Source organism: Pseudopodoces humilis, chromosome 29 (genome assembly GCF_049639895.1).
Source record: "Pseudopodoces humilis isolate 2021_Gansu_Grassland_sample_001 chromosome 29, ASM4963989v1, whole genome shotgun sequence".
Lineage (NCBI taxonomy): Eukaryota > Metazoa > Chordata > Aves > Passeriformes > Paridae > Pseudopodoces > Pseudopodoces humilis.
The window spans coordinates 3,781,978-3,796,882 of record NC_142228.1 but is presented as its reverse complement, the minus strand read 5'-3'; the positions used below and the strand labels follow the sequence as shown (position 1 = coordinate 3,796,882).

The following is a 14,905-nucleotide window of genomic DNA, read 5'->3' as shown; positions in this document are numbered from 1 at the left end:
TAAACCATGTCCCAAAGTGTCACAACTAGATGTCTTTTAAATCCCTCCAGGGATGGTGATTCCACCACAACACTGGGCAGATATAATATCATGCATAGCAATAAAGCTGTGGACAATCTTCCCAGAGCAGACATTCTTTGGACACTGCCTGGGCGTTGGTTTGCTGGTGCCTTGGAACCACTTGGTTTTCTCTTTTTTCTCCCATTCCTTCATAGAATGTCCTGATCTTGACACCAGGGTATGTCATTCTCCCCCTTCCCACTGGGTCAGCAGATCATGAGAAGCACTGCTCAGTGCTTAGTGCTGGTCACAAAGATCTACAGGCAGGCAGTGCTTGTCCTCTTTGCCTTACACCTTCCTTGTCTCTCCTCAGGGCTCCCTAGGAAGATTTTTGGAGAGATGGAGGCAGGAAAACACATTGGGCAGGAATACAGGCAGTGAGCGTGGGCTGAGTGACTCAAAGTGCTGTCCAAAAGCAGCTGAGGGAGGGCTGAACTGCTGCGGGACACAGCTAGGCACAGTGACACACTTATCCCCAGAGCCCTGAAGGGCAGCTGACTTGGGACCAACCAGCCTTGTCTCCCCACACATCCCTCAGCCCCTGGCAAGCAGCAGCAGCCTCAAAGCAGGCCCAGGGAAAGGGGTTTTTCCAGTCACCACATCAGAAGAGGGGTGACTGCCCTGACTGTGGCCTGGCACCAAGGGCTGTCACCAGCACCCTGGGCTGTATGAGCAGGAGTGGAACCAGGAGATGGGTGGCAGCGGTGATGCCGCTCTGCTCAGCACTCACCTGGTGCCGTGCCCTGTGCTGGGGACAGGCTGTAATGCAAGAACCACCAGGACCAAGTGGAGTGAGTTTGGTGCAGGGTGGCCAGCATGGTGAGAAGGTTAAAGCACTTGACTTAGGCCCAGTGATTACTGGGTGTGGAGAGGAGAATGGTTTGGTCAGAGACAGAAAATCACCCTTGGGGTAGACAGGACCAGTGAAGAGGATTGGTTCATTCTACCAGCTCCAGACAAATCAAGAAGGAGAAAAAGCAGCAATACCATGACAAAGCAGATTTAACTCTCCTGTCTAAAAAGGCACTGAAACACCTTCTCCTAAATCTGTCACACAGAACCATCCCTGAGCAACATCTCCCTCCCTGGGAATCTTGGGAGACTGAAAACAGGGAAAGGATGACACAGACGTGTGGGCTGGGATGCAACAGAAATTTAATGAGTCAAAAGATGAGAACGAGGTCACTCTGAATGGAGGCCTCAGTGCACAGATTACCAGGGTCAGCTCAGAATCTCCATCACATGGCTGTGGTGGAGATCCCAGCAGGTGTCCATCGGCCTGATCCAGAGAGGGAGGAGGGCCAGCAGGCCCTCCCCAGGATGGCTGTGTGGGGCTCACAGCCCAGGGGTGCACAAGGGAGCAGGGACACAGGAGGGGAAGGAGAGAGAGGCAGAGGGCAGAGGCAGGGATGGGCTGTGCTTCCCAAGAGCCCAGGCTGGCCCCATCCTTCTGCAGGGGCTGCTGGGCTTGCTCAGCCCCTCAGGAAGCAACAAGCCGGTGCTGGGTCCCCAGAGCGGTTCCATCCTGGGAGTCCCTGGCTTCCTTCCCCAGGGCCGTCACCAGCAGCTTCAGCAGGGGAAGCGCCTCGTGCCACAGAGGCCACTGCCCAAGCCTGAGAGGCCAAAGCCCCCAGAGCTGATGGGCACTCCCTGAGAGCTGAGGATGCTGCCAACAGCAGCTGAGGTGGAGGATCCCACGGCGGTGTTCTGTGGGAAGGAGCTGAGGATGGGGCCGGGCAGGGTCACCACCACGGGCGAGGGCTGGATGGCCACAGTGGAGTCCTGGCACTGCCTGACACAGGGCTCGTTGCAGCTGCTGCCCAGCGGGGTGGGGCCGCAGGGCTGGCAGGGCCGGCACGGGGTGTAGCAGGACATGTCTTGGGGCTGCAGATGTACCTGGCACAGAGGACAGGGAGGAGCAGACTGTGAGGGGTGTTTGAAGAGCAGCCTCACCACACCCTGAGGGAGATCCTTTCTCTCAGCCCCCAGGAGCACCACCAAGAAGGCCAAAGCCCGGAACGACCTCACCCAGCCCACAGCTCAAGAAACACCTCAGTCTATATCCAGCCTTTCTGCACAATACATCTGCCCTCTCCCATGGTAAACAGCCTTAAGGCACAGCAGGGAACAAGGAGAGAGATATATGCTTAAATATCCCAGAAAAGTACAAAGTGGAAGAGAAAAGGAAGGAGGAAGGGCACAAAGAGAACCCAGAGGAAGACAAGGGCTCAAAACTCACCTTGTTCCCAATAAGATGGAGCTGAAGGAGAGGATGGGAGAGTGAGGAGAAGGTCCTGCTTTTATAGTACTCCTGTACCGCCCCAGGCCCACAGTCACTGCACTAGGGCAGTAATTTTCCTACAGACTCATCTCCAAAGCAGACTGTCCTCCCAATTGTCCCAGGTTGTGTTTGGGTTTCTGTCAACGCTGCCATTTCATTTCCTCATTGCTGACATGGCCATTAGGCCACAGAGGATCTTTTGAAGTGTTGGGATGAGAGGCCCGAGGCTTTCCTGAGCATGATCACGTCAGTGCAGGCAGAAGATGTGCCCCCATGTGCTGCCATCTCTGGGGTACCCCAATCAGTGCTGTCAGCAGACTGCTGGCAGAAGATTGTTGCCCTCCCTAATCCTGTGATTCCTGAAGGAGCCCTTTTGGGCTGGGCCTCACTGTCCTCTCTGTCAGAGGGGTCTCTTGGCTCTTGGGATAACACCATATTCCTCCCTCTCTCCTCACCCCACAACACAATTTCCTGCACATTTTGTATCATAATCTGCAGGACACAAGCACAGGCCACATTTTCAATACATATTGTCAGTCCTGCAAGCATCCCCAGGGCCAGGATGGAGCTACCCTTGCTGGAGGGGAATTCAGGCCTTGGACAGGCCTGCAGGCACCACACACCTCTGGCTTGGCCTCACACCAAAAGGCTGACACAAGGCCAACCCAAAATTGGAGCGTGACTTGGTAAGGAGAGTCTCTCCCTGGAAATTTGCCTACTGAAGACATTCCCTTGCCCTCCTGGGATGCGTCCCAGCCGCCTCCATGTCTGCAGGGCAGGGAAGTGCATCAGTCATTGGTGTATTTTGAGAGCAGGTTTTGTACCCAGGGCTTTTCTGAGTGCATTCCCTCCCTGAGCCTCCCCAGGCGTGTGGCACTGCAGGATCCTGCCAGGCCTCAATCCCTGGGGCAACTCCATTCCTTTTCTAGGGAAACTATCTTCAAGCACTGGGCTGTCCCCACACACCACAGCTCCAGGTAGCCCCAAAGGCCTTCTGCCCTCAGCCTGCAAAGGATGCAGCCAAAGTGTATCATGGGGTGAGGAGAGGGAGATAAAGACAGCGATGTCCCAAGAGCCAATATATCGCTCACGTGGTGAGGGGAGAGGCACCTGAGCCCACAGGACTTGTTGAGTGGTCAAGGGATTTTGAGAGGACAGTGCTCTCTTTCCACCAATCTGCTGACAGCACTGGTTGGGGTACCCCGGAGATGGCAGCGAGAGGAGACAACTCTGCCAAATAAACCAGGAAATGTCTTCACCAAAGGAGAAGATTTCCTTGGGCAAAGCCATTTGAAAGCAGTAATGTAACAAATGTGCCTAGAGAGGCAATGCCCAGTGACTCGTGGCCTGAGCAGGCAGGCACCAGGGAGGGAGAGGGATGCAGCATGCCCACATGCAGGGAAGACTTCAGGTGTTCAGGAGGGGATTGCATTGGTGGGAAGCCAGGACCATGTTTCCTTACAGGGGTTTGTAAAAACACTCACCACTTATTTCCCCACAGCCACATGCTCTGCCTGCACAGACCTCTCCAGCACATGGGGGCACATCTTCTGCCTGCACTGACGTGATCATGCTCAGGAAAGCCTCGGGCCTCTCATCCCAACACTTCAAAAGATCCTCTGTGGCCTAATGGCCATGTCAGCAATGAGGAAATGAAATGGCAGCGTTGACAGAAACCCAAACACAACCTGGGACATTTGGGAGGACAGTCTGCTTTGGAGATGAGTCTGTAGGAAAATTACTGCCCTAGTGCAGTGACTGTGGGCCTGGGGCGGTACAGGAGTACTATAAAAGCAGGACCTTCTCCTCACTCTCCCATCCTCTCCTTCAGCTCCATCTTATTGGGAACAAGGTGAATTTTAAGCCCTTGTCTTCCTCTGGGATCTCCTTGTGCCCTTCCTCCTTCCTTTTCTCTTCCACTTTGTACTTTTCTGGGATATTTAAGCATATATCTCTCTCCTTGTTCCCTGCTGTGCCTTAAGGCTGTTTACCATGGGAGAGGGCAGATGTATTGTGCAGAAAGGCTGGGTATAGACTGAGGTGTTTCTTGACCTGTGGGCTGGGTGAGGTCGTTCCGGGCTTTGGCCTTCTTGGTGGTGCTCCTGGGGGCTGAGAGAAAGGATCTCCCTCAGGGTGTGGTGAGGCTGCTCTTCAAACACCCCTCACAGTCTGCTCCTCCCTGTCCTCTCTCCAGGTGCATCTACAGCCCCAAGACATGTCCTGCTACACCCCGTGCCGGCCCTGCCAGCCCTGCGGCCCCACCCCGCTGGGCAGCAGCTGCAACGAGCCCTGTGTCAGGCAGTGCCAGGACTCCACCGTGGCCATCCAGCCCTCGCCCGTGGTGGTGACCCTGCCCGGCCCCATCCTCAGCTCCTTCCCACAGAACACCGCCGTGGGATCCTCCACCTCAGCTGCTGTTGGCAGCATCCTCAGCTCTCAGGGAGTGCCCATCAACTCTGGGGGCTTTGGCCTCTCGGGCTTGGGCAGTGGCCTCTGTGGCACGAGGCGCTTCCCCTGCTGAAGCTGCTCCCTGCACTGTGGCCTCCACCTGGATCCCCCTCTTTTCCCTCTTTTGACTCATTAAATTCTGTTGCATCCCAGCCCACGCCTTTGTGTCATCCTTTGCCCTGCAGACACTCTCCCAAGGCTGAGAGGGTGTCCCAGGGGTGTTTGTGGGAGGGGGATGTTGGGGCTGGTTTTGCACTGGCTGTCAACACAGGCTGGCATTGGGTGGGCTCAGTGTGCACCCAGTGACCCTCTGGGTTGTGAGTTTCTCTGCCACTTGGGGTCAGAATAGGATTTCCCTGCCTTGTCCAGGGACAAACATCCACTCTTTTTGCTCTTGTTTTCCTTTTCCTTGCTCAGCTCAAGTACTCAGTACTGAATGTGTTACTGACCAGACACAGGTACTGGATTCCCATCAGACTCCAGAAGATCCGATCTTAACACAGGATGTTCCCAAAGGGAGTGACACTGTGCTTTGTGCTGCCCTCTCACAGACCCATGTTATCATGGGATCAGAGAATGGGTCTAGGTGGAAGAGACCATTAAGATTTATCTAGTCCAACCCTGCTGCCATGGACACTGATCATGGACACATCACATAAGATTTGAGTAAACCTGACCTTGAACCCTTCCCAAAATGGGACACCCCATGATTTCCTTGGCAACATTTCCCAGTGTCTTATCACACTCATCACAGTAAAATTCTTCCTTTTGTCCTATATGTATTTATACTATCTCAGTTTAAAACTCTTGCTCCTTGTCCAATTATTACAGGCCTTGATAAAGCATGTCTCTCCAACTTAATTCATCCACTTTCACATATCAAAAGGATGCAATAAGGTCTCCCCAGAGCCTGCTCTTCTCCTGCCTCAAAAACAGCAACTCCCTCCAGCCTTTCTCCATCTTACGGGCAATGCATCCATGTGATCATTTTTGTAGTCCTTGTTTGGAGCTGCTCTAACAGGTCCATGCCTACTTTGAATTGAGGACTCCAGACTGGATTCAGGGTTCCAGGTGAGGTTTAACAAGAGCAGATAAGAAGTGGGGAATCCCCTCCTTTTACCTGCTGGCCATGTTTCTGTTTGGGCAGCCCTGGACCTGATGGAATTTCTGAGTTGCAAATGCACACTGCTGGCTCATGCCCAGTTTTCACTCTCCAGTGTCCCCATGTCTTCCTTAAGGGTCTCAGTCCTTTCTTCTCCTGGGCTGTTCTGATATCATGGATTTCCAGACTGCAACTTTCCTGGGAGAGTTTCTGGAGGGAGGGAGGCAATGAGAGGCAACAGGTGTGGGCTGAGGGCCTCTAAGGGCTGTGCATGACCATCTGAGTGAGGGGAGTGGCTGAACTCCTGCAGGACACAGGTGGGCATAGTGCCACATGTCCATGCAGAGTCCAGATTTGAAGTTGGCTTTGTAGGATGTGGCAGGGTCTTCTCAGACTCTGAAAAGTAGGGCCCAGGTGAGGTGCTTTTGTGGTAACACCATCAAAACAGAAGGAACTGCCAGGAGTGTTCCTGGACACCAAGGATTGTCATCAACATCCTGGGCTATCAGAGCATGACCGTCAACAGGATATTTAAGGAAGCAAAGATCCCACTCTGCTCAGCACACCCCAGATGGCATCAAGCATGCTGTGCTGCCTAGTGGACTGTAACACAGAAAGATCTCTAGCAAGGGAAGTGAAATACAGGAAGATTGACCAGAATGGTGGGTGAGGTGGGACATTTACTTGTGGGTGAGAGGCTGAGGGCACAGGCTTGCTGACAACAGAGAAGAGAAGGCTTTGGTGGAAGAACTGGAAGTATTCTTGGAGTATCTGAATGGTTGCTGAATGGTATCGGGTAATTCTTGCAGGTAGAGAGAGGCACAGTAATTTAGAAAGGTGACACTTAATATGAGTAATCAATGCTGTGTTAACATAATGAATGCAATGCTGACAACAATGGCAATACCACTTCCAACAACACAGCACAGCAGCACCTCTCTTGCTGGACATGTTGGGTGAGCATGTGCAGGGGAAAGGATGACACAGAGGCATGGGATGGGATGCAGCAGAGCTTTAATGAGTCAAAAGATGAGAAAGAAGTCACTCTGAGTGGTAGATAGAGCACCAGTGCTCTATCCCTGGGCTTGTACTGTTCTGTGAGTCCCTGGCTTCCTTCCCCAGGGCCGTCACCAGCAGCTTCAGCAGGGGAGGCACCTCGTGCCACAGAGGCCACTGCCCAAGCCCGAGAGGCCAAAGCCCCCAGAGCTGATGGGCACTCCCTGAGAGCTGAGGATGCTGCCAACAGCAGCTGAGGTGGAGGATCCCACGGCGGTGTTCTGTGGGAAGGAGCTGAGGATGGGGCCGGGCAGGGTCACCACCACGGGCGAGGGTTCGATGATGACGGTGGAGTCCTGGCACTGCCTGACACAGGGCTCGTTGCAGCTGTTGGCCAGTGGGGTGGGGCCGCAGGGCTGGCAGGGCTGGCATGGGGTGTAGCAGGACATGTCTTGGGGCTGCAGATGCACCTGTGGGGCAGAGAGGACAGGAGCAAGCAGAGTTCAGAAAGGGCTATGTCACAGCAGTGTGTTGGGCCACCGTGATGGAGAAAAGCAGAGAAGGAGAAGATAGCTGGAGGCTGCTTAGAGAGGCCCAGCAGCCTCACTGTTTGCTCAAGCCCCCAAGAATCTCCTGAAGAGTGACCGAGCCCAGGGACTTCCACCCCTCGGCCAGAAGTCAGGAGACATCTCAGACAAAACCCGCCTCTCTCCATGCACGGCTTCTGCCCCTTCTCTCCCCCATAACAAGCTGTTGTCAAGAACCCAGATGGGATTAAAAGCAGAGAAGGTGATCAAAAAGGCCAAAGGAGGAAGAAAAGAAAGGGCTTGAGACTCACCTTGATCCCAAGGAGATGGAGGTGAGAGGAGTGAATGAGAGAGCCAGGAGAAGGGCCCCCTTTTATACTGCTCCTGCACTGCCCCAGGCCCACAGGCACTGCACAAGGGCAGTAATTTTCTAACACATTCACCTCCAAAGCAAAATCTCCTCCCTAACGCCACACGTTGTGGTTTGATTCCCATCGACGCTGCCGTTTCATTTCCTCATTTCTGACGTGCTTGGTCTGTGTTGCAGCTCCTTTCACGTGTGCCGTGCGAGGCCTGAGGACACCCGGGATGGGAGCGTGTCCGTGCAGCACAGGATGTGCCCCCATGCCGCAGGGTCCCGTGCAGGCAGGGGATGTTGGCTCGGGGCAGTGCCTTGCCATTGTTGGCAGCTGCCTCTGCAGGGACAGCCCCAGCTCTGCCCTGCCCCGCACAGAGCAGCAGAGCACACAAAGGCTCCTCTCCTCGCAGCACATCCTGCCTGCTGCTCTCTCCTCCCTCTCACCTCACTCCAATGTCCACTGGACACTGCTTCTCCAGGGAAATGCTTTCCTCTCCCTTCCCCTTGATGCCCTTTGCTGATGCAGATCATTTGCCAGGTCTTCTGAGTATTCCAGGGTTGGGGTTGGAAAGCCAAAGCCCACCTGGAGCTGAATCAGGAGAGTTTGTGGTGGGAAACAAAAAGATCTTCCACACAGGGCAACAGCAAAAGGGAGGCTTGAGCCAAGGCTGACTGGAGCAGCTTCACTGGGGCAGGGGTACAGGAAAGGGGAAGGTTCTCCAAGGCTTCTGGGCCTTGGTCTTCACTGGCAACCTTTCCTGTCACAGGATGAGGTTCCTGATATTCCTCAGAAAGTTGGGAATAGGGGAATCTGGAGTAGGTGTCCTCCCCAGAGCAGAGGAGGAGGATCAGCTGTAGGAACATTTAAACAGACTAGAATGAAGTGCAACCTGGGGATGACCACATGAGCCTTGGCACCAGTGGAAACACCTCTAAACACTCTTCAGGAGGTTCTGGCAGTCAGGGAATGCAGCTGAAAGCTGGAAGAAAGACCAGACTTTGGGCATCCTGACTTCTGGAAGTTCATGACTGAAACTGGCTTGGCTGCAGGTCTCCAAGGGTTGTGACGAGTGGGATGAAATGGGCAGAGACACTCTTGGTGCACCACAGGGCCCAGACTGGGGCCATCATTGTTTAACCCCTTTGGGCAAAGTCCTGAAAGGCCAGAGGGAGAAACTCCTGCCCCCCACAGGCTGGGGCTGTGGGGCAGCCAAAGAGCTTTGCAGTACAGAAAGGGATCCTGCAGGACATCACAACACAGCCCTGGGCCTTGTGGAACTGGCACCTGACGGCATCCAAGGCTGCATTAGGAAGGGATTTGATCTCTAATTGGGAATGTGACCCCTCTCAACTACTCTGCAGTGCTGAGAAATCAGTGCCACAAAGAGCAGTTGCCCACTGTAAGAGAGGCACAGTCATACTGATGCAGGTCCAGCAAAGGGCCTCAGAGCCCGTGAGGTGACTGGAGCCCCTGGAGCAGGAGGGGCTGCTTGAGGTGGGGTTGTCCACCCCAGAGGAGACGGGGCATCTGGGCACACTGCTCAGCAATGGCTAGAACAGCTGTGGGAGGAGCCCAGAGCACAGAGCTTGGCTTTCTTGAGTCTTCTCCAGAGAAGGGACAAGAGGAAATAGGCACACTGAAAATACAGGAAATTCTGAGGAAACCTTAGAAAATATGTTGTTAATGTGAGGGTGATGAACTTGCCTGCAGTTGACACCTGCAGGTTGAAGATTGTTCACACTTGTAGAAATTTAGGACTTGGCCCTGAGCATCCTCCAGTGCTGTACAGAGGGGTGGTTGGGCTAGGTGATCTTCAGAGATTCCTTTCCAGTCTCATGGAGTCTGTCATGGGAAAAAAACGGTGATGCACAGCTGCCTCTGAGAAGGAAGAACTGGATGTGAACCCTGGACTCAAGGGCAGCATCACACCAAGAAAATGGAGAGGAAGAGCTGATGTTAGGGAGGAAATGAGCAGCAATGTACAGCCCTGGGGACATCAAAAATCTTACACCAAATCAGGCATCTGGCAGGCTGGATAGCATAGAGGCACCTGTAAAGAGTAAAAGAGATCAGAAAAGCTGGTAGCAGCTTAGGCATCCTATGGTCAAAGATTAAGAAAGGTCCAGGAAAAGCACAGGAAACCAAGAGGACACTCTGAGCAGAGGGGATGTGCTCAAGAGGGCCCTGGGTACAAAACCAGGCTTCATCAAGGAGTGCTGCATTTCCCTGCCCCACAGACATGGAGGCAGCTGGGATGCATCCCAGGAGGGCAAGGGAATGCCTTCAGTAGGCAAATTTCCAGGGAGAGACTCCCTCTACCTGTGGCAAGTCACACTCCAATTTTGGGTTGGCCTTGTGTCAGCCTTTTGGTGTGGAGGGTGTGCTGTCTGCAGGCATTGTTCCAGGCCAGGATGAGCTCCCCTCCAGCAAGGGCAGCTCTGTCCATGCATAGAGAAAACCTCTCCAATACGGGGCTGTAGCCAAGCCCAGAGCTCCAGGCAGCTACTGCACACCTTGCCCTCAGCAGGACCTTATTGTCTGCAAAAGAGGGTGGAAATCAGCACTACCATTTTTCCCTGTTCCCATGACCCCTTCCTTCCAGAGATGCCTCCAGCACATCTTCTGCCTGTACTGATGTATCCCTGCCTGGGAAATCCTTCAGTCTTTCATCTCGATACTTGAAAGCATCCTTAGAAGCCTAATGATCACATCAAGAATGAGGAAAAGAAATGGCAATGTTAATGGAAATAAAAGCACAACCTGTGGCATTAGGGAGGATATTTTGCTTTGGAGGTGAGTCTGTAGGAAAATTACTACCCTTGTGCAGTGACTGTGGGCAGTGCAGGGGCAATATAAGAGAGGGCTCATCCTCACTCTCTCATCCACTCCTCTTGCCTCAGTCTGCTTGGATCAAGGTGAGTTGGGTCACTCCCTCTCCCTCTCCCTCTCCCTCTCCCTCTCCCGCTCCCTCTCCCTCTCCCTCTCCCTCTCCCTCTCCCTCTCCCTCTCCCTCTCCCTCTCCCTCTCCCTCTCCCTCTCCCTCTCCCTCCCCTCCTCCAATTTTCCACTGCATACCTGTCACTTGGTCCTATGCTGCATCATGGGACTGCTCTCTGTGAGAGGTGAAATGTGAAAGGGTCATATGGAGGGAGGCTGGGGCCTTGCTGAAGTGAGTGATAGTCTAGACAGGAACCTTCTGAGATTGGTTACTCTTGGCAGGGAACTTGTGGGCTAAATGTGAGGAAAACCATGCATCTCCAGCTCTTGTCTCTGTCTTGGCTTGAGTCATGGTGTGGTGAGGCTGCTCTTCAAACACTTCTCATGGTCTCCTCCTCCCTGTCCTCTGTGCCAGGTGCATCTACAGCCCCAAGACATGTCCTGCTACACCCCGTGCCAGCCCTGCCAGCCCTGCGGCCCCACCCCGCTGGGCAGCAGCTGCAACGAGCCCTGTGTCAGGCAGTGCCAGGACTCTCATGTGGTCATCCAGCCCTCGCCCGTGGTGGTGACCCTGCCCGGCCCCATCCTCAGCTCCTTCCCACAGAACACCACCGTGGGATCCTCCACCTCCGCTGCTGTTGGCAGCATCCTCAGCTCTCAGGGAGTGCCCATCAGCTCTGGGGGCTTTGGCCTCTCGGGCTTGGGCAGTGGCCTCTGTGGCATGAGGCGCTTCCCCTGCTGAAGCTGCTGGTGACGGCCCTGGGGAAGGAAGCCAGGGACTCCCAGGATGGAACCGCCCTGGGGACCCAGCACCGGCTTGTTGCTTCCTGAGGGGCTGAGCAAGCCCAGCAGCCCCTGCAGAAGGATGGGGCCAGCCTGGGCTCTTGGGAAGCACAGCCCATCCCTGCCTCTGCCCTCTGCCTCTCTCTCCTTCCCCTCCTGTGTCCCTGCTCCCCTGTGCTCCCCTGGGCTGTGAGCCCCACACAGCCATCCTGGGGAGGACCTGCTGGACCTTCTCCCTCTCTGGATCAGGAAGAGGAACACCTGCTGGGGCAGATTCCCTTCTGTCCCTCATGCTCTCTGCACTGAGATCTCCAGACAGAGCTGGAGACATTTCTGTCTCCAGACATTTCTGTGTTTTGTCTTATTAAATTTCTGCTGCATCGCAGTCCAAGTGTCTGTGTCATTCTTTGCAGGTTCTTTCTCAATATGCCCAAGGGAAAAGATGTTTTTAAGGGCTGTTTTTGTAAGGGTTTGCTTGGGATGACTGTTCAGTGATGGATAGCAGCATTGTATAGGGTCTGCACAAGATGGAGTTCTATTTCACCAAATTAACTCTTCTACTGGTTCTTCACAGTTGGAGCTAGAATGCTGCTGATAACAGAAATATTTTGGGTTTTTCTGGGCTATGCTTGCCCGGCATCAACCCTGTCTCTCCACCCTCCTCTGCAAAAGGCCATGGAGCTGGATATGGTCAAGAGGTTGGGAGAGGACATAGCCAGGCTGCCTGACCCATGCTGACCAAAGGGATATTTGATACCATGTGATATCGTGGCCAGCAAAAAATGCCGAGTGAAAGGAGGAGGAGGGTGGCAGGGGAGCATTTATTAACAGATTATTCATCAAGGATGAAACTGCTAAGTGTACTGTGTCCCTGCTTCCCAGGAGAGGCTGGACACTGCCAGTTGATGGAAGGTGATAATCAAATTATTTTTTATTTTTTGCTGTGTTTTTGCAGTCTTTCCTTGCTTTTCTTCATTAAACTGCCTTTATCTCAACACACAGTACTTTAATCTTATCTTCTCTCACCTTCTCCTCTCTGAGGAGGGGGAATGATTGAGCATTTTGATGGGCACCTGAGGGCCAGGAGAGACTGTGATGGAGGAACTGTCTTGTGTGGGGCATGAGCAAATAGACCTCTCCATTCTCATCATCATGAGTGATGCAGGTTGTTTTGTTGTGTGGGCTCACAAAGTCCTTTTTCATCTAAGTGTGAAGTGTTCAAAAATATTAATTAACTCTATTGACTTAATGTAGTGTTTGAGGTATCTGGTGTCACGGTGGTGTAAGAAGACAGAATTTTTTGGTGTGGCAACAGTGAAACTTGTCCTGAGGTGGCTGGTGGCTGCTTTTAACACAACTCTAGAGCTTGACCAGTACTATCAGAGGACAGGGGTCCAGAGAGGGCCCCAAATCACTTCTGAGAGTATCAGGAGTGAGTCATCCATCTGACCTGCATTTTAGAACACAGTAGTTGAGTAAGATACCCAAATCACACATGAGAACACCAGGGCTGAGATAGGGACCCAAACAACACCAATGGTAATTATCCCAGTATTGGAAAAAAAATTGTGGATAAGGAGGTGAATGGGACCATCTCATTGGTGGATTGAGTGAAGGGGAGATAGGGTCTGATCAGGAATCCAGTCCTTCAGCAAAGAGGATGCACTATGTGTGGGAGAGCACCTTCCTGGCTCTGGATAAAATCTCTCTTCCTGTCATCACAGGCCAGCACCTTGGCTAGTAGGGGCGATGGAAGAGTGACCCATGTAGCTTGTCCTCTCCCACTAAGGTCAGTGGGAAACGGAGCTCCAGGATTGCACTGGATGGCCCCCTCTGGTTCTTTCATGAGCAGCAGGAGGATGGAGGAAGTGGGGTGGAGAGAGCCTGCCTCTGAGGTGGAAGTTGGTGTACATGAACTGAGGGGGGAAGACAGCTGAAAGAAGTCTGTCAGCTTTCTTGAAGTGTTTGAAAAGTGTAAAAGAATAATTCCAATTCTTCTGGAAATTTAATTGCCCATGAAATGAAGCCAGGTCAAAGGACCTGATACACAGAAAAGACACTTTTCTCCACAACTCCACAACTTGTTAAAGTTGTAAAGTAGATACGTATTTTATCTAGTGCTGGGCGTATATGGGATCATTCCCAAAGGCATATGTGCAAAAGCAACGACTGTTTCCTTTTTATTCTCTACAATCTAGGATTATGCAATATGCCTAATACATATTCATTCCCTAACCCCGCCTAGCCACGCTTCATATGGTAATTAGCTCCAGGTCCTGTCTGCACTTGTGCCTCCCCAATTTGGGGGTCGTTGGTGGTCTCTGATGAAGACTTCCAAGCTCTTCTTCGCATCTGAACTTCTCACTTTTCCTCTTCACACATGGTCCCAGGCCCCTTGATCATAGTCCAAGCCGCAAGACTAGTCCTGGCCAGTTTTGGGGTCTAAGCAACCCTTCTTATCTCAGTCTCCTTGCATTCTTGTTTCCTCTCAGTAAGTTTGCAGATGACTCCAAGCTGAATGTCACTGTTGATCTTCTAGAGGGTAGAAAGGTTCTACAGAGGGATCTGTACAGGCTGCATCAATGGACCAAGGCCAATTGTATAAGGTTCAAAAAGAAGAAATGCTGTGTCTAGCCCTTGGGTCACAACAGCGCCCTGCATCACTACAGTTTTGGGGCAGAATGGCTGGAATACTGCCCAGGGGAAGGGACCTTGGGAGTGCTGGTTAACAGCAATGGAACATGAGCCCAGACCCCATTGTAACTGCTGTGATTGTTGACAGGCTGAACCTGGGATGTTTGTTGGATAAGAACCACACTCTGTGCACACTGAACACTTTTATCGTGGATTAGAGCTTGGCTTTGTATTTCTTTCAATACATTTTTGCAGTCAGATACTACCACTGGCAATCCTCAAACAGTACCCTGTCACAATCTTATACGATGAAAAGTATTATTCCATAAACTGTCTGTGTCAGTCCTTCATTGTTGTTTGAAGTCTCTGGCTGGGAACATACATAAATACAATGGAAGACTCACTATGGCATCAAAAAGTGGGAAGACCTGTGAGGGGTCTCACTGAGGCTGAGGGTGTTTCCCTGACTGAGTCAGTCGAGCTGCCCTGTGATCCAGCAGGATGGCTCAGTACAGGGTTCCCCTAACTGGACACTGCCTGGGTGGTGGGGCACAAGGGTTTTGGCTTTTCTGGGACACTGACAGACAAATGAAACACTAAGGGTCAAGAAAATCTCCCTTTTAAACTGACAGCATCTCTGATGGGGCTCTAGTCACTGAACCATGATGAATCATTCTATCCAGTCCTAGATGGGTAGAGAAGTATGAAAAACAGAGGATCACCTTCTAAGCATAGTCAAAACAATCCTGTGATAATGGTCCCTGTACAAGCATACCCA

At 52.6% G+C, this 14,905-nt stretch overlaps 4 protein-coding genes across 4 annotated transcripts; 2 read left to right on the top strand and 2 right to left on the bottom strand.

Moving 5' to 3' along the window:
• Positions 1–1,291: 1,291 nt before the first annotated feature.
• On the bottom strand, positions 1,292–1,950 carry LOC102105161 (feather keratin 1-like). The gene has a single exon (XM_014262699.2). The coding sequence runs from the start codon at positions 1,933–1,935 to the stop codon at positions 1,630–1,632; it is 306 nt and encodes a 101-aa protein (XP_014118174.1). The 5' UTR covers positions 1,936–1,950; the 3' UTR covers positions 1,292–1,629.
• Positions 1,951–4,551: 2,601 nt separating this feature from the next.
• On the top strand, positions 4,552–4,862 carry LOC102104979 (feather keratin Cos1-2-like). Its single transcript, XM_005534236.3, has one exon. It carries the CDS (start codon positions 4,557–4,559, stop codon positions 4,860–4,862), a length of 306 nt encoding a protein of 101 aa, XP_005534293.1. The 5' UTR covers positions 4,552–4,556.
• A 2,137-nt stretch (positions 4,863–6,999) lies between these two features.
• LOC102104612 (feather keratin Cos1-1/Cos1-3/Cos2-1-like) lies at positions 7,000–7,336 on the bottom strand. Its single transcript, XM_005534234.3, has one exon. The coding sequence runs from the start codon at positions 7,334–7,336 to the stop codon at positions 7,031–7,033; it is 306 nt and encodes a 101-aa protein (XP_005534291.3). The 3' UTR covers positions 7,000–7,030.
• A 3,119-nt stretch (positions 7,337–10,455) lies between these two features.
• On the top strand, positions 10,456–11,452 carry LOC102104428 (feather keratin 1-like). Its single transcript, XM_005534233.3, has 2 exons — positions 10,456–10,566; positions 11,126–11,452. The coding sequence occupies exon 2, from the start codon at positions 11,147–11,149 to the stop codon at positions 11,450–11,452; it is 306 nt and encodes a 101-aa protein (XP_005534290.2). The 5' UTR covers positions 10,456–10,566; positions 11,126–11,146.
• The last annotated feature ends 3,453 nt before the right edge of the window (positions 11,453–14,905 follow it).